This window comes from Orbicella franksi, chromosome 7 (assembly GCF_964199315.1).
Source record: "Orbicella franksi chromosome 7, jaOrbFran1.1, whole genome shotgun sequence".
NCBI lineage: Eukaryota > Metazoa > Cnidaria > Anthozoa > Scleractinia > Merulinidae > Orbicella > Orbicella franksi.
Genome location: NC_138151.1, coordinates 2,321,029 through 2,343,311, shown reverse-complemented (window position 1 = coordinate 2,343,311; position 22,283 = coordinate 2,321,029). Strand labels below are relative to the sequence as shown.

Below are 22,283 nucleotides of genomic sequence, written 5' to 3'. Positions count from 1 at the left end.
TAGCGTCTCATCGGTACGTTTAAATTAACTTTTTAGACCCTGGGGTTGGAATCTGACCTTGTGGACTTTTTAAATTTAATTATTCTTCACAATGCTTTGCAATTGAGACTACTTTGGAGGAATTTGGTATGACCTGTCATTGTTTACAAAGCTTGCCGTTTCCATGACCACATTTTAAAAGGTTTTCCCGATCTTTTACGTTGAATTTACTCTTAAGAACATTTAGTGTCCTTTGTGACTGCTATTTTTTGCCGGCTCCAAACGTCCGAAAAACCCGTTTTGAAGCAGAAGGATAAGAAAAATGAAACGAATAGCCCTTTTCACGGTTACCTTTGCTCATTTGCATTACAATAGAATCTAGCATGTGAGGCAATTTCGGACTATTTTGTAGTTTTAGCCCGAAATTGCCACCATCCACTTTGAATTACATTGTAATGCAAATGAGAAAAATTAACCGTGAAAAGGGCTATTAAGAGGCAATTAACACAATCATTCAGTGAAACGTTCAGGACTTTTTGGATTTGAATATTTTAAACGCTTAGATGGCGTTTTATTTCTTCATTCAAAACGCCGTGGATTATGTACATTGAAAGAACATTCGAAGCCTCTGGCTGCCATAAGAGAGAGGAAAGAAACGACTGCGAATTAATGTCTAACCCGAGGAAAGATTGTGACAAAATTAAAAACGATTAAAGTTTAAGCTAATATCACGTTAGTAGCAGAGTTAACTCTCGTTATTACGAATGAAAATCAAAGTTAAGGAAGACGTCTTCTAATAAAATTTAGCACAGTTCCGATTGAAATACAGCAATGTTTTTGAGGCTGGCAGTAACGAATTCAATGTAGCATAGCATGAATTTATTGGTTTTGTAACACTGATCTGTTCATTTTATGTTTTTCAGGCAGTAACTTTGAGGTGCTTAATGATTTGAAATAAAGGATTTCTATTTTCTGACCAATGTTAAGGAATAAAATCAATTCAAAGCCTTGAACTTACGAATCAAGTCGCTGGAAAGACGAAAACAAACAAACAAACAAACAAACAAACAAAAAAAAAACAAAAAAAAAAACATACAAAGCATCATCACAGAGAGACTCTATCACTTCTTCATGGTTAAAAAATAAATTAGGCAAGTTTTATTTCATTTCCATTAAGCGGAAAGGGGGAAGAGACGCGGGGAAGAGGATATTCGAAATCACGGTAGTCTTTTTCCATATTAACATAAAGGCAATCGATTTAAGGTTGCTGCAAACGTTGCTCCAATACATACGGATTAAAATTCATTGTGTAACAATGTGTAAGTTCGGTACTTTATTCTGTTTTCATATGTAGTAATTTACTGCGATCATAAGCTATGGCACAAGACTGCACTATTTGCAATTGTACAGCGATTCAGTTGAATGTCTGTTAAGTCAGGTTAAGGTATCTCAGCATGGAAGTTGTATATACTAAATGAACTTGCAACGACGTCTTTCAGCAAACTTTGTAACTTTTTCCCTCCTGAAACATATAAAAAAGGACAGTTTGTGACATTCAGGAAGTGTCTATACGGAAACAAGATGTCCCTGTTAAAAAAAACCTCTACCCTTAAAAATCTCTCATCTTTTAATTATATGAAGACACCACGGTATTAGCTGACCCTCTGTTTTGGCTAATGCAGGCTCTAATTAAACGTTTCGACTTGTCACTGGTAGGCGAATCAAACATACCCAACGTTTTAACAAGCAAAAAAGTGTCTCCCCATTACTGGTAAACAGACCCTCAAAGTAAGTACCTTACACTCAGGATCAAGCTACTCCCGAGACAAATCACGATTGTTGTCTCGTTCAGGTGCCTCAGTATGCCGGGTGACCCTACCAACGAAGTCATTACATCGAACGAAACGCATACAAACAAAAAACATGTATTTATTACCTAGAGAATTTCGTAAATGTAATAAGTATGAGCCTTCCCTACGGTTCGCGCGTAACACTTGCCAAGACTGGTCTTGAATTCTGCACTGGGCGTTTTTCCCACCCAGCATTCACCGTAGAATTTCACTCCAAAGATCTTGTACTTTGTGTCTTTCACTATTTGATAACAGGCTTCCACTACTAATTCTATCTTGTTCCATGTTATGCCGCCGGAACGAAAGCTATGCTCCATTACTGGCAAAAGATGTTTATGTGGATTTTCTCTGTAACAGCCCAGTGGTCGGTATTTCTCTACTGCAGACATAATAGAAATAAAAAAGAATAAGCATGCTTTAAAGTTCATGGCCTTAATGGTCTATTTCGTCGTACAGGTATCGCGGGAAAAATTTAACTTCATTACCAACAGGCAAATATAATTCGATGGATCAAAATCCCAAGTTTGCTCTGAGGCTTAGAGGAATTAGATGAGTCAAATTGTTTATCCATGATACATGTACATGTATCTTAAAAATTGGTGTGTTCTCCTCTCATGTTATTGTCTAACCTTCGGCAACGATTAATAATTTAAATATAACGACAGAGGATTAAAAATTAAGAATTGTTCACTGAATAACAGTGTTAAGCGTATAAGTAATAATTTCGTGTGCTACTGATTGTACTCACCAATGCAGGGAATGTCGTCATTGCATGCCTCAGTTACAGGCGGCTTGACTGCGTTTTGACAAAAGATTTTTGGCACCGGGCTGTATTGGCCGTCGTTATTCAGCTTTTTACAGGACAGAATACGAGTGATAATACCACCACCACAGGTCTTAGAACACTGTCAACAAAAAATGAGCAATTAAACACCAGTTGAATTCTCTTCCAAGCGGAAGCATTCCGTAAGGCCTGTACAAGTTAGGTAGACTGTTCGAACGGTGCAGGAGGCTTTAATCCTGAGATGCGGAGGGGAGGAGGAGAAAATCGGTCGGCTTTAAATCATAAAGATTTCTATAATGCAGTTCAGTCTATGTAAGCCTTCCCTGATCCTTATGAAATCTTGTAAGAATAGCAGTTTAACTTGTGCACGACGTTTCGACCGTTCAACGGTCATTTTCAAGCTCGGTAGAAGAATAAAATTACAGCATAAATAAACGGTTAAAACGCTAAAATATGGGACAATAGGCGACAAAAGTAACAAAAAAGCTTAATGCGAATGGTATGCAAAAAAATATAAAATTATAATTATAAGCTAAAAAAATGTGAAGAGAATTAAAAAGCGTTGAAACCAAAAACCTAAACAAGTACTTTCGCACGGAGGGATTCACATTGCTTGTTGAGTTTCGGCTTTAAAATTCTAATAAGAAGCATTTCAATAATCAGACAGTCAAGCTTGCTTTGGCACTTCTTGAGAATTCTAAAGTTCTTTGTTCTTTGAACTGACGTTTCCAAAACTTGCCGTTTTGCCTTTGAGTTTTCGAAGTCAAGTTCATGATATTGAACTTATGGAGCAAGATTATTTCAAGCGGTGACACCATTACCATGCAGCGCTCTTGCATCTGAGGTTTTTGAAAACAGACAGAAGAAGACGCTCCGGTTTCATAAGTTTCACATGTGTGATTTGATGAATATTTGTTCTTAAGCTGCGGATGTCATCGTTCTCTTTAAATATTATTTTACTTTGCGTCTTTTAACATGTACACTGTCACTCAAGAATAGCGAATCTTTGTAATTATTTCTTTGGTAACACGTGGGTAAAATATCATCATTTCATTGTTTTTCCCCCTCGTGGATTTTGTTTACCCTGATACATACATATACAGGACTTAATTCAGGGGTTAAAACTAAAATAAAATCCAAAGAAACACCCTGAAAGGGAGTTTATAAAGAAGTGGACCCTATGTAAAAAATAAGATATGCATTAAAAAGCTAATGCTAAAGTTCCATTACAAATACAAATAAGTGCTAAAAATATTAATGTCAAATTTTGATCACGAAATACGTAAAAACGATTTCAGACCTTTCCTGAACAGATTACCGGCCTTTGCAATATTTGAATTCGATGACCTATTGTTGTTCGAACAGTGTGAATCTTGAAGCAATATAACTTGTTATATATGTTTTCATATATGAATAATCATAGGTATAACACCACTTAAAGCAGTTGATGTAAATGTTACGCCAAATTCTTCTTTACCTTTCCCCAGGGAGAAGGAACCCATTCAGCGGAGCAGGCTACTTTATAGCAAGCTCTCTGGAGCACCGTTGGCTTTGATCCCTTGCAGCTGATATCCTTCACGGTTTTATATTCTTCTGGGTTTTGACTGACTTTCGTTCTGCAGGACAGTTTGCGCGTCATTACACCACGTCCGCATGTCTTTGAACAAGAGCTCCATCCAGACAGGTGCCATCTGACACAGAGACAAGTTTAATCAGCGAGACAAAGTAAGCTCACAGTGCGCATTGGCAACGAGCACGTGTCACTCTTAAACAGTACAGCAACATAACGTAAAGAAAAAGAACATAAACGCTTCTAGGCATATCAAGGTAGTCTTAGGCTAAAGTTATAAAAAGATATTAACAGCCCAGCGTTATATATTTCCCGTGAAACGTGATGTGAACATACTCTGCTGTACAGGGATGGATATTACAAGGCATCTCATATTGAGGTTTCTTGGATCCTTTTTCACAAATCCTGTCTGCAACTATTGATTGATCATCCTTTCGTTTACACTTTATCAGTCGCGTTTTCTTTCCTAAAGAAACAGACATGCAAATAAAGGAACACACATTGTTAACCAGTTCACAGGATTTCTTTTCCTATCAGGATAGTCCGTAAATTCTCCACAACATAGGTAACTGAGGGGTACACGAGTCGTGTGCGCAATGCAAGCTACCGCGTCACGAAAAGATTTGTCAGGGCTCGAGGGGGAAGGGGGGAGGGGAACGGCGGCAGAAAGGTACTAACGGCAGTTGAGCACTAACGAGGTGATGACTAAGAGCTAACATAGGTTGCTTAAAGTAGTGTTTCCACTTGCAATTTGATGTATTTCCAAGCTATTACGTCAGCCCATGCGATTTCAATCCTTGTGAATTCATAGAAAACGGAAAATTGTGGGAATTCTCCTTTGAAAAGCTGGAAAAAGCGAGCCGAAGAAAGAATGAATAAGGGCAAAGTGCGTACATGTATGTATTGTTTACTTTTTGGTTCAAGTTGGAAAATCGAAAAAAATTATTTGACCTTAAGTGCGAGCAATGCAACAAAACAACTAGCAAATAGTTTTGCAATAAATGTGTGTCTTGAACATTGTGTTATGAAATAGAGTTGCCAAAAACATATGTAGCTTTTACCTCCAGCGCAATCCTCAGAGCACGCTGACCATCCTGTCTTCTCATCAATGATCCACTCAACGTCGCTTGAACTAATCACTGATTTTTGTGGTTTCAGGTATTTACAAACGACTCCTTGGTTTGCAACTCCGTTATAAATGAACTATAAAAAGGGAAAGTAAGATATTAATAAAGGTACTAATCAAAAGAATTGGAAAAGCGATACTTATATGTATGAGTACATTATACATGTTCACCACTAATGCACTCAGAATGTTAACATTCTGATGTAGAGCGCTCGGTGGCCGGACCTCTTTGGCTTACGTTGTTTAAAAAAAAAAAACTTAAATTTTTATGTGCTTTGTGCCACGTGCCTCTGACATTATTTTAGTTTGCAAGCGAGGTCATTTTGAGGCATCCAGTTGAAAGCAACAATAAAACGAAACATTTATCCCCCAAAACGGCCAACGCAATTAAGGTCCACTATAAACTATAGAATACGATCGTTCATTTAGTTCAATTCCTTACCATGAATCTAAGCGGCTGGTTGATAGGCCCAGGAATGTACATGTATTCTTTGCCAGATTTTTTACCATAAGTGATTGTACTACCAGCCGCGTCCATTTTTTTACCTTTGGGCGGTTCGATCAGGTAGGTCTTCTTTGCGTCTTGTACAGCTGAATGCGGTCAATCAACAACGAAATAAGGCAAATACAAAGAAAAATGCCAAGACACGAGTTCATCCTGCATACTTACCTTAAGCTACTACACTATTGTTTTTTTTTTTATTTTGTTGAGAGCTTCTTTGGAGTAAGTTAAATTAAGATATTTATTTTATTTTTGAAATCATATAATTATTTGAAAACAGCTATTAGATATTGCTAGTGAAGAAAACCAATAAACGACTCTGTACTTCTGAATTGCTGAGTTAAATTGCAAACTTAATCAATCCACCATTCTTACCTATGGCGTTTTTGTCAGACGCCTTTTCGTACACCCAGATTTCTTTTGATCCTCTGGAAACCACGCACATTAGGCCTGCGTTTTTTAACCCTGTGTTGAGAGTTATGAGCTTTGTGAAAAGGCTAACCAATTATATTTAATAGGATACTTTACGCCCAATTTCAGCGTGCATAGGCGACATCTTTCAACACGCCATCTTTCGACATGCTATGTACACGGCAGAAAGACTGTTTAACTGCGAAAACGGCAGTTGTTTCGGTTATTAGCGGAAGAAATGACAAATACATGATAATTACTGAACTCAAATGGCTGAAGACGATTGTGGACTTCGCATGTTTCCCGATTTACGGGATAATTCAAACGGTTTTAGTGTAGTTGATCAGCTCTCAATAGTGACCTCCGGTAGAATTGGGCCCCTACCACTTGTAATTTTCGCAAGGTGTAAACATTCTAAAGAGTTGATTTAATTGTCCCGGAATAACTTCTTGATATTCCTAACCTTAGTTTGATGTCAAATAAATCCATCTTTCATCACTAAAATTCGAGTTCGACCGTGAATAAGTCCGGTTGTACTTACAGTTTTGACGTAGGCCAGGTTACGTAGCATGTCGAAAGATGGGATGTCGAGAGATGTCACCTATGCGCGTAACACTGAAAGCAGGTGTAATTCAGTAATCTCATTCTCTCTTCTTAATGTTATCCAATCATAACAAAACCAAAAGAATAATGCAATCAGCTGCTACCTTGACAGCCGCGTTTTGTGTACTTTTTTTCATTCTATTATTATCAAGTTCCATTGGCGTCAATTGCTGCCTCTCATAAAGCCTTCACGCATGTATAATGAATAAGAAATTCAATTCCCGGCCTTGGTAAATGTGTTGGGCTTGTGCGCGCATGCTCCCCGAGTAAGCTGGGCTGCTAACAAACCAAACCTAACAGACCTAGCTCACGCGCTAGAGCTGGGAACGAGCTTGAGAAAACGTTACCCGAGTGAGTGACCGAGTGTTACCGTTGCCTTCGACGTGAAGGTTTTGGGTACCGCTTTCCTTCATATGATATCGATAACAACATATTTTCTTGCAAAAAGGCATGTATAATAGGCTCAATGTAAACATGGTTAACAAAAGGTAGCATTTCTGACTTTCCAATGCCGTAAGATACATTTGCCGGACAGGTTAGGACTATCAAGTAAGGGTAATTGAATGTGTATCAAACAGTTATATTAGTTTTCTGAAAAATAAATATGGAGAATATAAAGGAAGCTTAATTGATAGAGTTAACGCTATCAGCCTAAAGCATTTCGGTATAAATATCTGACAATAAATAGGCCTACGAATGAGTCAAATAAGTAATTTGAAGATGAGCTATCAGCTATCCTGTAATTAAATCAGCCATCCTGTAATTAAAAAAAAACAGTACTGCAAGTTGTTAATTTACTTGGTCAGTTACTTTAGTGAAACATCGCGCATGTACTTACCCATCTGCGACCAGTCATCAGTGTATGTTTTCACCACTTGAGTGCATTTGGTGCTCTCTCCATTGCAAACTCCACAACGATCAAATGAAAAGCCAGATTCAATCCCATAATCACACCCAACAGGCTATGAAAATAGGAAAGGAATTGTTTGTAACTGTATCATAAGTTTATTCCGTGTTTCATGAAAATACAGTTAAAATACAGTACACAAATTAAGCTACTCCTTCAATTAATGTAAGAGTATCTTGCATGGTCTATTTTCGAAGACTAATTATAAAATCTTTTTCATCTTGGTTATTTTTAGAAGATACCTTTCTAAAAGGCATTTCAAAACAGGTTGGTCTCTGTAGCCAAATACCTTTTAAGTTATTTACGATCTTGAAAAGCTTCTTAGATGCTCGTTATTCCACCAACAGGTCTAGTTTCGCCCATTCTTAATGAGCAAGTAATTCATAAAAACACTCGAAAAAAAATAAAAACTGTAAGTCTCTTTGGAGGATGCTCGTATTTTAGGTTTCACCGACCACACATGAGACAATAGGGAGCTTTAGATTGGACTACGAGTACGAGATTGAGTACGAGTACGATTTTCGATTTTCAAATCAGTGACGTTCCCAGAGCCCTAGCAGGGGCACCCAACGGATCGTTTCGGCAAATTATCTGTTCGGAAGGCCTTTAATCCCCTCTGATTTTCTTGAGAGAATTGGCACCTCGAACTTTCGGGACATGACAAATTTAATGTCTGTTGTTTTCGGACTGTTGAAAATGTCGTTTTGAGTACCCAAAAAAGGTCAGCTATCATTTTCGGAAAGGCGATAAGACCTAAGGTTTTCGGGAAATGGACAAAAAAGCCCTAATAAATTCGAGAATACTCAAGTTCCCCTAGAATATCCGAACAGATAAAATTTTTTTAGTGCAACCTAAAATTAACCTACAGAGCTTTAAAAGTACTCCAGATAGCCTAAAACAGCATCTAACAGCATTAGAGAGAAAACGGTCGTTGGGTGCCCCTGCCCTAGCTCTTCATGCTGGTTTTAGGCAGAGGGTAGCTCACGGGATTAAATGGGTACGTGATGTGATCGTTCTAGATCTCCTACTCAAATCTAAAGTCCCCTATTTATGAAGTGCGTAAAGCGATGTAACACTCGGCGAGCTTCGATGCTGGATGAAAGAAATAACACTGGTAACTAATAACAACAACAATAATGCTAAGAAGAATGAAATAATTTCCGATGCAATTACTTCTATCGGGCCGTAACTTGAAACTGGATAACATTCTTAGTCTCCGTTTGAGTCACGTGCACGTCACTGGCTGAATTTAACTAGCCAGTAAATTCACTAGCTGAGTTGGATCATATTTCGAGCTGAAAGCCATGGACAAAGTAGAGTTACGGGTTAGGCTAAATCGTCTTACCACACATTTTCCACCAATACAAATGTCGTTGTTCGTAACTTGACCATATTGACATCTTGTTCCGTCCTTTACTATACCCTTGGGATAAACGATGAATCGTCCTTGTCGGCAATACAGCCTACATGCATCTAGGAAATGAATGTTACACGCGTCAGCACGATCGGTGCGAACACAGTGGGATTTTTCCTCTTTAACAATGCATGGAATGTATTGGATAACATCAACGAGTTCATACTTTTGGAAAAGCCAAGGTAGCAAGCATCAGAATTTTGAGATATATTTTGTAAGAGCACTCTAAATCTTGTGTTGAAATTATGGCAGTATTTTGCTTTGCCTAGCATCTTTTTTCAATCCAACCTCCTTACTTTGTAATTCCTTAAAGAATGGATTTTCCGTTGCAAACTGATAATTTAGGAAGGAATCCACCAGGAGTCCGAGTGAAAAGTGGACAAACCTGAATTATTTACGTCATATTGCAAATTTCTGTGCGACTGTTTTAAATGTCTTCTCTGAAAAAAAATTTATGCTAACACCGTCAAAAGTCGAAAACAAATTTTGAAGTTGATATAAAACACTAAAACGGTACTGCCGAAATAAAACTGATGATGAAATTTTACTTGTGTTTGTACAATTTCTCTGGACTTCGAGTATTCATGGAAATTGTTTTATTTGTGTTATTTCAGGCCGCAATTTATACCAGACTTAAGCTTTTAATATACTTAAAATTATTCTGATAAAAGGTTTTTGTCCACTAAAAACTGAAATTGCTCGATTTCCTGTCGGAGTTCGTTTTAATATCTCTTTAAACCAACTTACCATCTCCACCCTTGTAGTAAACTGTATAAGCGGCGTCATAAGCTTGACATTGGAGGAGCCGGTAATCTTTGGACCCAGCTGGACAAGGCTAAAGAGGAGTTATGCCAAACAAGAAGTTATGACAAACCCATATTGCGTAGTAGATTCACTTATGCTATAGCAGAACAAAATTGAAACTTTATAAGTGCGTCGTGTTACCCTAACTGTAAACTTTTAAAGAGTGCCAGCGCCTGAACTTTTTGTTTCAAATTGTTTCGCCCTCTTTTTCGAAAACTTTGATCGCAATCGGCCTTCTAACTTCTGTCATTGTTAATACGTGACGTAATATTAGTTAATTGTTATCGGATTTGTACCTTTTTATTGCAGATCCTGGGAAGTCCTCGAGACTCTCCTTCACAATTCTCTCCTCCATTTTGGGGACTTTTAAAGAAGAGACACAAATGTGACGCAATTTCATAATTTTGGTAATAGTGAAAAAGAGTATTTCGCGATCGATTTATGACTTCAGAAACAACAGGAGCAAAACACGAAAATAATTTTGAAAATTTGGCGCATGCATGTACATAAGGTAAAATAAGCATTTTAATTGCAACGAACAGGCTCATCCCAGGTTAACCTTGTTCAGACAGCGCATATTTGGCGTTATAATGAAAGTTAACTTGGGTGTGTGTATATTACATACAAAACGACTTCTTCCAGGGGAAACAAAGAGCACCTGACTACGTAATATGACAGGGAAAATTACGTCGTGAGTTCCTAGCAGCAGATCCTCAATCGTGATCGTTTGTTTCTCGATGCCGTTTGAAAGGTAACATGGAGAACACAGGAAAATTCAACATTTGAAAATATTTGTCTGTATATATGGTTGCCATGGCAACTTTAAAGCTACGTTGTGGCATTGGCATGTCATAAGGAATATTTGAGAAACTGGTTTACAGAAAATTGAACAAATTAGCCTCAACAACGCGATAAAAGGCGTATCGAATCTGTGAAGTAGTTCTTTTCAAATATACCGTGGATTTGTACAAGTTCTTGTTCTCCACTGTATTCCTCCTCCACATGTTAGTGAACAAGCCGCGTAGGAACCCCATTTACTCCATCCTCCGTTAATTATCTGGGACCCGTCGTCAACACACTCACCACCTATGCACCACTGTAAAGGAAAAGATTATGACATTGTTATGGTGGTCGATCGAGTCACGAGTGGTATATTGGTAAATGTCACGTGATGGCCTTAATCATACTGTCACGTGCCGCGTGATGGCCTTAATCATATTGTCAAGCAAAACAGTGAGTGAGCGCCCTAACATATTGTATTGATGTACCATGAAACTTGCCTGACTGACATTTAAGTAACATGATATATGCATAGGTATTGACGTAAAATTATAACTCTTGCTGTAGTTGTTGTGGTACGGGAAGTAAATTGAAGCAATCAGGAAACAATCAAAGGGACTCACGTGTCTTGGTGCGCAATATGTTCCATCAAGAGGAGGAGCAACTTTGCTGTAGCACGACCAGCCGGTACTTGTGCAGAACAGTGACCCACAGTCAGACTGAAAGGAATATGGAACAATGCACAAATTCTAGAGTCAACAGAAGATGTTTCCTGGAGAATGTATTAGCTGCTTTTCTTATAATTATCTTTATAATCTTTTAAGTGATGTTCAGATTTTTAACCAATTTCTCAACTTGCAGACAAATGCAAATATCAGACTCTCTTCCGGTTTTTGTTTGCCTTAAAAGTTACAAGAGTGATGACTTCAGACTGCCGTCTACAAAATTAGAATGCAGGAAAAAGGCGTTTAATTGTCATGGCTTCTTAAGTAATTTTCTTTAGTGAATGGTTAAATGCTTAGGGCTAAGCCAACAACAATTGTTGAAACTGTTTTCCTTGCACGTCCAGGCATTTTATAGACTTTTGTTTTTTGTTTACCTGTTTTTGTGTACAATGTCTATATCCTTCTCCGTATTGTTGCTTACACTGTTCGTCTCCTGTTATCATTTTTCCTGGGAGATGGTTCTGAAAGATCTTCAAATAAATGTTTCTGCGTTTTTGTACTTCTTCGAGGCAGCTGGGTGCGTTACTAGTAGGAAAAAGAGCAATAAAATGGTTAACTAAGAAATGACAAAAAACAAACAAGTTATAATAATTCAATTTTCTCTATTACTAACTACTTATTTACCTAGAGTAACCAAGCGATAACTTCAATACGGCAAGGTCGAGGTCTGAGATTTTCCCGTTTAGACCGAACGTTCGAGGTTAATAAGCTGTTTGTTACATGCCTCTTTGCATGCCCGTAATCGGCCCGTGGGCATTACGGGAGAATAATGCCCTACAGTTAGCCAATCAGAGCGCGCATTATATCGACTACAACAACAAGCCGTATAATAATAACTAAAAATCATAACGCCTATAATAACAATTAAAAATTAAAAATGGATCGTCTGTCAACAATGAGAATTTTGATGCCAAGGACTTGAGAATACACGAAGAGATGTAACACCGTTGAAAACATTCATGAAGTTTATTGGTGATCCTCGTCCGAGACAATTGTAAAGAAAGTACGGCTTCTTGTCCGATCAGCAAAGCAAGTATAATCGGATTCTAATTTTCATTCCTATTTTTTTCGTTCTTTATATACTCAGGCGATATCAGTGAGTTTTTCTTTCTTAGAAATGAAAAAAAGAAACAACAACAACAAAAAAGTTATCTAACGTAGAGTCATAATACCACAGGGACAGCACCGCGTCTCGTCCGATCCGCTCAACAAAGTTAAGCCCTGTTCGGCGGGGTTCCTGCTTGGATGAGTTATCACATACGAATACCCCGTGAAGTAATAACTCCAACGTTACAATCATTTTAATGATTTGAACAAAATAGTTGATAAAAGAAAAAAAGGACATTACACAAGACTGGGAGTTCAGCAGTCACTAAATCAGGGTATGAGCAGTTTAAGAGTTTTGCCCATATTCATCATTTCCTATGTAAAATTACATTGGTACTTAGTATTGAGGACCATACGAAAATGATCGAATATTTTATAATTTTTTAGAAAAAAGACCACGTGTATATTTTAATAATCCGCAGGGTTTTAAAGCAAAATAAGAAGGTCTGTTAAAACCTGGAGAAGGTGAACCGAAGAAAACTGAAAATAGCAAATATCACCTGGGCAAATGTTTAGGCTAAACAAAACAAAATAAATTGTTCTCTCAGGTTGATGCGTGACGCTTAAACGGATATAAAAGTTCAAAAGAAATTATAAATTGAAAACTGATACGGTAGAAAAATGTCAAAGTGTCATCTTGTGAAAACTCACGAAAATCAGCTGGAACATAGCAGGGAAGGCAGCAGCAAACAAAGTCCTCTGGCGGAGCATTGTGGACGCTTCATACTCCAGGAGGAGACTAAAGGAATATGTAAATACGTCAGCGTATTTTATTACCTTAATAAGGTTTGAATTTTCAGTTTAGAGCAAGAAGTCCACTTTCCCGCCATTTGCCCCCCAGGAACAGATCCAGCCATGACATATTGGTTATTAGGGCAGCTAGCTGACCCTCCATCGTGGGACACTCCAAGCCTTAAAAAATGAAAGCAAAATAAAATAAAAACAAATTCAGGCAAAGTATTTAACGACACCTAAAATTGTAAAATTGGAAGTGACAAGAAAAAGTACAAATCGATAGGCAAGCCCAGCAAAACAGATGCACTCTTTTTAATCTATTTTGTTTATTATAGTTCACCTACTGTAATAATTGTTGGGTGCAAATAAAGTTATTGTTGCAGTTGCTGTTGTTATTACACCGGTATCGCAATGGAAAGGTTTATCAACACTAAGTGTGGGATTAAGCATTGGTGATTTATGATAACAATATCATAAGCACAACACAATAGAGTCCACTTGGACGAGTAATGGCACATTGTATACATTCTATTGGGAAGAGCTGTGAAAGTTGTTCCGTAGAGAATGCAGAGAGAACAAATGGGGATGGTTCTTTCCTTTGTTTCCTGTCTTGTCATAGCAACTTTGTGATACACTAAATGAATTATTTTACCGTTTATTTCAAGCATGCAGGCTACAGTGTATTAACTTACGTGTGCGCAGTTTCATGGGCGAGGATAAAGACAGTGGCCAAGCCCATATCGTTATTAAGTGTGAAGCTTATTCTCTTGCATATTGAATTAAAATCCGCATAGCCTGTAATTAGCGAAAACAAATCATTAGTCCCGTCTTATGGAGCTAAAAGGTGGTCTTCATGCCGAAAATCCAATTAAAGCAAATTTATATTAATATACAGAGCTACAAGATGCAGAACAAATTAATAATATAATAGCGCTAACTCAAACAACATTACCTCCAAGGCCTCCCCTGTAAAGATGAGAGAATAGAGATAAACTTAGAACGCATTGAATATAGCTGACTTGACCAAGCTGACAAATGAGAAACAAAGAAACGGCAGAAAACAAACAAAACAAACCAAACAAACCAGATGAAATACATTTAGCAATAGGATTAGTTTCAAACTTCCACAATTTCTTGAATCTCTAGGATACTTTTACTGGCTGTTTAATCATGATTTATTACTTAAACTGAATTAACTTAAGCCATGGCTCCATACATAGAAACCTAGTTCCGTTCAATAGTAGTGCGACTACCTGTAGATCTTCCACGGATTTTTACAGTCTTCCGTGGATTATCAAAGGGATCTGGTTTTAGAATACGCGACATATTACCGAGTAACTAATGATATGACGTCAGGGTGACCGGGATTGGAATCTGATGTTGGAATTTTGACAACTTTTGCCCATTCCTTGAGAGCTGAAAGCTTGGTTGGGTTCCCAGTATTCGGATAATAGGGAAGCTGAAAGATTAGCCAGAAAAGAATTGATTAGCAAAACGAAATGAAATGTCCTCTAAAAATATAAATAAAACAACTCCAAATCGAACCATTAACGTAACAACCAAAAATGATTTCCCGACAGTATAGATAAGATTGGGAGGCGAGGTGGCTTCATGGTTAGTGCGCTCGATTAATTACGGATAGGCGAATCTTTGCTGACGTCATTGTTTACATTTTTCCTCATTAGCATACGACTTGACTCATAGAAGCCGTGGCCGCATATATGACCTAAATGTAAAAGTTGAAAAAGTTGATTAAGTTGAGCAATTTGTGCAATTTTCAGCTCTATGCAAGCAATATTGAAGGAAATATCAGCCATCAAAAATTGCGAAATTGCTGTGTGGTAAAAAAGTTAATGAGCCATACATTTCTCTGTAAAATTTCGAGTTTTTAGAAGAGAATTTCTCCGAAACCATTCCGTGTATTGGGCTCGAATTTTCAGAGATAACTGAAACTGTTGTGCCCTTTCAATATTCAGAGTTTTTCTTTTATTAGCGTCATCAGATAACGATAAGCATATGTTAATGAGGCAAAAAGTGTAAACAAAGATTCGCCTAAGTCGGGGTTCGAGTCCTGGCCGGTGCCACTGTGTTGTTTTGATTCACACGAAACTGTGTTCCATCTTTCATTCATTTTCATGTAAGTCAAACTTATTTTCATATGAAAAGTTTTGCACGAAGACTCGTTTTGAAACAGAGGTGCAACGTCACTCGGAAATGCCCTATTTGTATTTTCTGGCAATAACAACATTGGAATCTTGAAAAAAAAAATTGACTTACTCCATCTTTTACAAGTTTAATTTGCACAACTGAGATGGTGATTTTCTTCTTGCCGATAGTATCGTGATGATATATAGTGTTGAGCTGCAATACGAGATCAAAAGTTAATCAAGGATAACTGGAGGTACTAAAATTGCTTATTTAGAAAAAAAACAAAAAAACAAAGTTAAGTCGAAATTCTGACAATCGTTTTGTCAAAATGCGGATGCAATGAATTTAAAGGTCAAAAAACATGGATAATAGAGTTCTTTTGGTAATTGAATTAATTGTTTTCCAAATTTCTTTGGGATTACTTGAGTTTTCAGAGAATTTTAAAAGCGTTGTAGAAGCGGTTTGTGTTTGAATTTTTAATCTCTCTGTTAACTTGGTTTCTAAGCGATTTGTATTCTGACCAAAGTTTGGAATCATGACGTTTTCGAGCGTTTAATTTAGCTCTGTCTCTCTTGACAATAAGTGCCTTGATGTCACGAGTGACTAAGGAGAAGCCTTTTGACGAACTCGCTTTGTTTTTGGCGGAGCGTGTTGGTCAGCTACAGAAAGAAACATTTTTCCAGGTATTCCACAAAATTTCAGGATCATCATAATGTTTCAGAGCTTCCCAAGGGAGCTTGGCTAAATCATTACGGAATTTGAGAGTATCAAATTTCGAATAATCCCTGTATTAGGCTAGTTTACTTGACGTGTGTTCAGCCGTTTAAACGGATGTGGTAAGGAACGTTTTCGTATGAGAGGTTACATATTTGGCGATGCATTTTTGTGGTTGAATCGGCAAAGCTCTTTTTTTAACGACGCTTTTAGGGTCGGGAAAGTGATATTGGCGACGTACTTACTTCTTTTTACGAGACGCGTGACTGGTGAAAAAAAGTTCTCCGTGATGCGTGAATTAATAGAAAAATTCAGCGTGATGCGTGATTGGTACCCCACTTTGCTACAATCATGGAAATACAGATCAAAATTTTCCGCCAGGCAGGAGTTCATAATATTGTCAAAACGTCTGTGGGTTATGGCCATGTTTTGGTCTATTGTCGTCCAATATATGACTGGACACTGTCCCAAATTAACTTAAACCTCGCGGGTAAAACATGCTTTTTTTCCTTACAACTTTGCGTTCCGTTTTCTGCCTACTCAGACGTCAGAATGACGTTTCAAGTTTACGGTGTCTTTAATTTTGATGCAACATAACCTGCCTTCATCGGATAGACTATAGTCTGTCTATACAGATAACGTAAAAATATTGTTACTTAACTGTTTTCTAGCCTGATGATTTTGTTGTAAAATCTTCCGGCAATTAATGCTGTAAAATTTTCTAACACCTAAGTTCGATCAATGAGATTATGAATGTAGATTTGTGAATGCATTTTTAAACTTACCAGGTTTGCAAGCATCAGCAAATATTTAGTAGTACCGTCGCCGTGAAATGATAATGTGTATTTATCAGCTACTAGGGTCATCTCAAGGTACTTAAGATCATCATCGTCACTGCCTTTGCTTCTCTTCTGAGACTCCTTGGCAAAGGTCACATCTTTCTTTTCTCTGGCTTCTGATAACAATTCTTTAAATGAAGAAATTGAGGTATGAAATGAAATTATTTTAAGGAAAGTTTTGTAAATGTGGCCAGCTTTCTGTTGCTGGAAAGGAAACAAGTTTTTATTGTTTTTGTTTTCAAGTTTCTCTTTGGTAATCCGTCTCAATCTTCTCCAATCCCATTCTTTTATCTAACGTTTTGGCCTTGACTAAAAAGAGCTTTATGCATGACGAAAACGACTGCCTAACTTTGAAGTTCAAGTTGACCAAGTTCAGTTTAAAAGAATTGGCGGAATAATAACGGTAACAAATAGTATACTTGTTTAGGCTGGTACATGTAAAGTTACAGAGATGCCAATTAAAAACCGCAAAAACCCAGTAGGCCCAAAGGACACTTAAAGTGTAACAAAACGGCATTGAACATCGGAGAAATATGTAAAGACATGAATTATCATCGTGATTTTCAACTTAAGCATCACAGCTGCATAAGTTGTACATGTGTGTATATTTTTATCGTTTGAAACGTTTGACCCTGGGGGATACTTTGAGTTAAAAGGAAAGTTGCAATGAACTAACTTCCTTCAAATGAAGTATTCACTGGATAAAATTTACATGTGCAGATCTAGACTGGATTTGTAAACGCTATCCCGATATAAACGTTCCTTATTTAACTACCTTTGTATCGTTTTGGTGTATTTTTCTCGTCAATTGAACGTCTGTATATGAGGTGGTTGTTTACTTTAGCATTGCCGTCAGTTACAAGGTGGCTGGCGAGTGGTTGAAGGAACAGTGTTTGGTCCATTAGCTGAATTATACCCATCTGAAGGAACAAAAAATAACAAGTGTTTAGTCATTCTATAGAAACGAATCTGTGTTGGCTTGGTAAGATTGCACGCTCAAAAATGACAATTGAAATAAATGACTAAGCTTCAGTTACGTGTAGGAAAGATCAAGAAGATCATGAAGATCTTGGGTGGAATTGACTGATCTTCCTTTGAATACGTAACTTGTAGGCTCATTTGCTCATTCTGACAAGTCGTTGTGACCGTTTACATTTATACCACATGACACCTACGTCATTTAATTCTACTTAGTAAAATGACTAGTAATGATTAAGATTTAAAGTTGAATTAGTAAATATTGCATACATCAGTGTTCATCCAGAGTTATTTTGTCAGATGGCAGACGATCTGACGCCTCTTCCACAAAAATGCTCTTTTCTACTCACTAGTCCATTTCCATTACTAACGGCAACCAAAGATCCAGGTTCCGAATTCACGTGACCATTGAAAAAGGTATTGTGCGGCGGATCCTCGCTTGTAACTGTTCCATTTTCGTGTCGCTCAACAGTCATCCATGGTGACATGAGTTCTTCATTCTTAGTAAGGTTGAGATGGAGCGACATACCAAAAGCTTTGACATTATAGTACCAGACACCTGGCTCTTCCGCGTGTCTTTTCTGCCTTGCGTGAATGTTAAGATTTTGCGAAAGAAACCTGTTGTCGTCATCAACTTGAATGGGAGAAATGACTTCGTATTCTGGTACTGTGTAAAAACAAGGAGAAAGAAAAAAGAGAAACGTTCGATAACGTGTACATGTACTTGTGTCTACAGAGTCTTCTTAGCATTGGCTATAGCTACTGTTAAACTGCACTAGTGATCACGAGGTCAGAAAACCATTATATACCTTCCTTCAGTGAGCTTACACCAAAATATCGTTCCAGTTCACTTCTTTTCAAACGTAAATGGAGATTATCCTGTTAAAATAAAGAAAATTATGCTGACTAACCGAAATGCGCACACAAATTAAAACACATAGCTTTTAAAGTATTTAGACCAAGAGTTTCATCAGTTTTTGTTTAAAATGGCCCAATGTTTGTATAAAACAATATTTCGTTTGTAGAGAAGCAATTCACAATATTTTAGGAGGGGGGCAATTGTACAGAAACATTATTTTCTAAAATTGTTTTAATAATAATCATAGTAATAACAAGAATAATAACACCTGGCGTACATGTATATAGGCCTAAATATTTACTACGTACGGAAGCAAATTGCTTCCAGAAAAGTCAACTTATTTTTTTGGCTTCAAGGAGACAAATTAAATTTGCTTCTGTACAAATTTAAAAAACTTCGCGCAAATGGAAAACCATTCAGGGAACTAATGTTTCTGCAGAAATGTTACAGATGTAGAGATGTAGCAACTATGTTTCCACTTTTGATGTTCCAAAGGTTCATACCGGCTTTAATTGGGCAGCAAATCCCGGCTTGTCACTGTCCACTACTTCTGACCTCACGAATCCCCCTTTGAATGACATATTAAACTATTTAGTTCAAAATTATCTCAAAATTGCACGCTTGAACATCGCAACTGAAAGATACCTGTAAATAATTTACAAGGCTGTACTAAAGACTAGACTTTACGGGTCATAAAGCAGTGTTTGAGGCATTGATTTTTATTGTTTATAATTCTTAGTATAGGCTTTTACTGATATTAAAATCATGTCGGAGATCCAAAGCATGGTTAATGAACTCAAGAAAAGTTGTTATGAACCTGTCGGGAAAAAGTTGCTAGAACAATATATGTTCTTGATCACTTTTTTAAGAAGCACGAAAGAAAGTGGAGACAAGCAAATAAACACCAGAAAGACTACGGTTAAGTAATTCATCCAGCGTGCTACAGAAAGCAAACCAAGCTCTTCAGCACGATCCGTGCCCTCCGATAAAAAAAGTCTTTTTTCATAGTTTTTGTTAACATCTTAATATTGACTTTGTGAAAAAAGTACTTGCTTGATTATTTCACTGGTGCATGTATGATCACAGCTTAAATGGATCGTGCAATGACAGGATAATCAGCTTCATCGTTCTCATGTCCCGGATGCACACCTTCTCCTCCTTGCTCCGCTTTTGCAGCAACGAATACAAGCTATCAGCACTCGCCAGCTGTTTTTTAACTTGTGCAATGGAACTTTAATTTTCTTGTCATTATTCGTGAGTTTTTATTTGTTCAATGAGGGGCCTTAGCGGAAGCATACATGACGAAAAATGTCTTACCAATATCACAAGCAGTGAGGACTATGAAGTGACACAACAGCGTAGACAAATCCATGTGTGGTTTCCGGGGCTAGCTCTGTTTGGACAACACAAATGTTCGTTAATATTGATGTATAACGGTACCACATGTCTTTGTTCATTTTTTAAAACTGTTATCATGGAAATTATTACTTTCATCAATGTTTTTAGTATTGCAGAACCTTTCTGTATGTCACTAGCTCTAAGTGAAGTCGGTATCCTCAATAAAGATCATTGTCATGATCATTGCCATTCTTGCCCGCATGTCAGGACGGTATACTGAGCTGATATTGTTGCTAATATTGTACAAATAGTGTTAAGTAGCTATATGAGCATTGTAGTGTACTGATCGAAAGCAATGTAACGTAACTTATAGGTATTGCAAGCAATGTAAAGTAGCTGTGTCTGTATTTTAAGCTGTACACGTAGATGTATTGTAATGTTAGTTGTGCAAGTATTAGTGGTGTAAGTTATGTAACTGGCTGTATGGTATGTTACAAAAGTTTATTTAAAAAAAATACTGAGCTGATGATGACATAAGGGATAAGGGCTTCCACGTATGCTCAAATGAGGATAATTGATTCATTAGTTCATTCAGTTTAAACATTTGTGTCGAATTTGTGCCGTTAAATAACCTGCACCAAGCAACAGCTTTCCGTCTAGTGTTACATTCAACTCTACTTCTAAATCAATTTCTATATGTGCGATGCAACTAGAATCTATTGGCGAATTTAACATAGCCTTAGCTCCTTGTAGATGCACACGAGTGGTTACCGATTCTTGTTGTCCAATCAGAAATAGCGCTAGCGCCAAAAAAGAACAACTGTGCGATTTAAGTTGCATAACTCTGCAACGCGATAGTAAGACAAGTACGTTCCTGTTGAGGTGGGACAAGATGCCACAAGTCCCTCGTTACCGTACATAACAATTTAAACTGATCGTGAACAAACATGAAAGCAGTGACCCTTTTGCAATTGAACGATGCTCGCTTTCGTGTGATGTGGCACGTGTCATAAAAGTGTAACAAAATTGAAATAAATTTGAGATTTGTTGGATGAAGACCAAAAGTTAAATATTTGCCCCTGCGGTCTTCATAAATTAGTGCGAAATGGTTCTTCTTTTGCAACACTATAGACAGCTCTTTATACAAATACATTTTTAGGTCGCTAAGGAAAAACAAGGACACTGTTTCAACACTGCAATAACATGAGTGACGTCAAAAACTAATTAACCTTTCGTGAAGTTGTGTCTTCCAGAGATTAAATTGAATCTAATCGTGACTTTTTATCTAGAAAACAAATAACAGCAGATTATGGATGATGATGTTGATAATGACAATGGACTAAATGAAATGATCAAGTCTTTATGCTTGCAATGTCAATGGTTGACATGTAAAAAAGGCGTCTTTAATTAGTCGCTCGCTAACTTACGGTCTGTAAATAACATTCTACAAATAGTTTAGCAGACTTTAATTTTTCATAACGCTTTTCAAAAAGTGGCTTTAGAGAACTGAGCTATATTTTCTGACGACAATATTACCTCGACTTTTGATTCTGTTATGGCCTCGAACTTGTAGTGTTGATTGTAGCTTGGAAGACTATAACATTAATAGTGGGTGGTTATAGCTGGTTACGCTAACGTCGCATAAGTAATTTCTTTAAAACCTCGGGCTGTTACATAGCTTATATGTATAGTACGAATTTTGGAGTTCAGGTGATTCAAAGAAGTTTTACAAAACCATCAATATCTTAGCTGTGCCAAGGTACAATTCTCGTGACTTAACACGCCTGGTAAACATATCTGGATGTCACAAAATCAAAGAACAGCTACATTTTATCATGCTGAATCTTCTGTTAATAAAAAAATTAATTCAATCATGAAGAATACTTACTGTATGATGTAACCTACCTATCAGTTTTTATTGTAACCCGGGTTCTCGCAGCCGTTAGATACTGAATTAGCGCTAGATAACAGCCGAGCAAAACATACACACACACAGCTATACCTTTATTCCAATCAGTTTTTGAGAATCGAAATTCTTCATTAACTGACCACTTGTCCAAAAGATTGACATGTGAAATGTTACGACAGACAACCAGTGTCAGTGATGTGC

At 37.3% G+C, this 22,283-nt stretch overlaps 1 protein-coding gene across 3 annotated transcripts; it reads right to left on the bottom strand.

Annotated features, from left to right (window-relative positions):
* Positions 1-515: 515 nt before the first annotated feature.
* On the bottom strand, positions 516-22,273 carry LOC145492113 (A disintegrin and metalloproteinase with thrombospondin motifs 6-like). 3 transcript variants are annotated; one of them, XM_081471445.1, is made up of 28 exons: positions 22,079-22,273; positions 21,403-21,458; positions 20,153-20,228; positions 19,339-19,403; positions 18,786-18,855; positions 18,327-18,643; positions 17,774-17,918; positions 16,945-17,126; positions 15,575-15,658; positions 14,629-14,756; positions 14,250-14,263; positions 13,990-14,092; positions 13,340-13,474; positions 11,830-11,980; positions 11,354-11,449; positions 10,907-11,046; positions 10,247-10,313; positions 9,894-9,981; positions 9,078-9,205; positions 7,664-7,787; positions 6,187-6,276; positions 5,752-5,900; positions 5,245-5,386; positions 4,520-4,649; positions 4,091-4,304; positions 2,578-2,734; positions 1,916-2,208; positions 516-1,501 (listed from the first exon to the last, which is right to left on the bottom strand). In XM_081471445.1, exons 3-27 carry the CDS (start codon positions 20,205-20,207, stop codon positions 1,916-1,918), a joined length of 3,267 nt encoding a protein of 1,088 aa, XP_081327571.1. In that variant the 5' UTR covers positions 20,208-20,228; positions 21,403-21,458; positions 22,079-22,273; the 3' UTR covers positions 516-1,501. The 3 variants fall into 3 exon arrangements, with proteins under 3 accessions (XP_081327571.1, XP_081327570.1, XP_081327572.1); XM_081471444.1 differs by lacking the exon at positions 21,403-21,458; XM_081471446.1 differs by lacking the exons at positions 18,786-18,855; positions 19,339-19,403; positions 20,153-20,228; positions 21,403-21,458; positions 22,079-22,273 and having other exon boundaries at positions 18,247-18,353.
* Between the last annotated feature and the right edge of the window lie 10 nt (positions 22,274-22,283).

Excerpts from the sequence above, each read along its gene's own strand:
- LOC145492113 (XM_081471445.1), bottom strand. The coding sequence starts at position 20,207 with ATGGATTTGTCTACGCTGTTGTGTCACTTCATAGTCCTCACTGCTTGT. Across the intron at positions 17,919-18,326 it reads TTAGTAATGGAAATGGACTA|ATGGGTATAATTCAGCTAAT; the intron begins GTGAGTAGAAAA and ends TTGTTCCTTCAG. Across the intron at positions 11,981-13,339 it reads AAAATTCAAACCTTATTAAG|TAACGCACCCAGCTGCCTCG; the intron begins GTAATAAAATAC and ends TTTTCCTACTAG.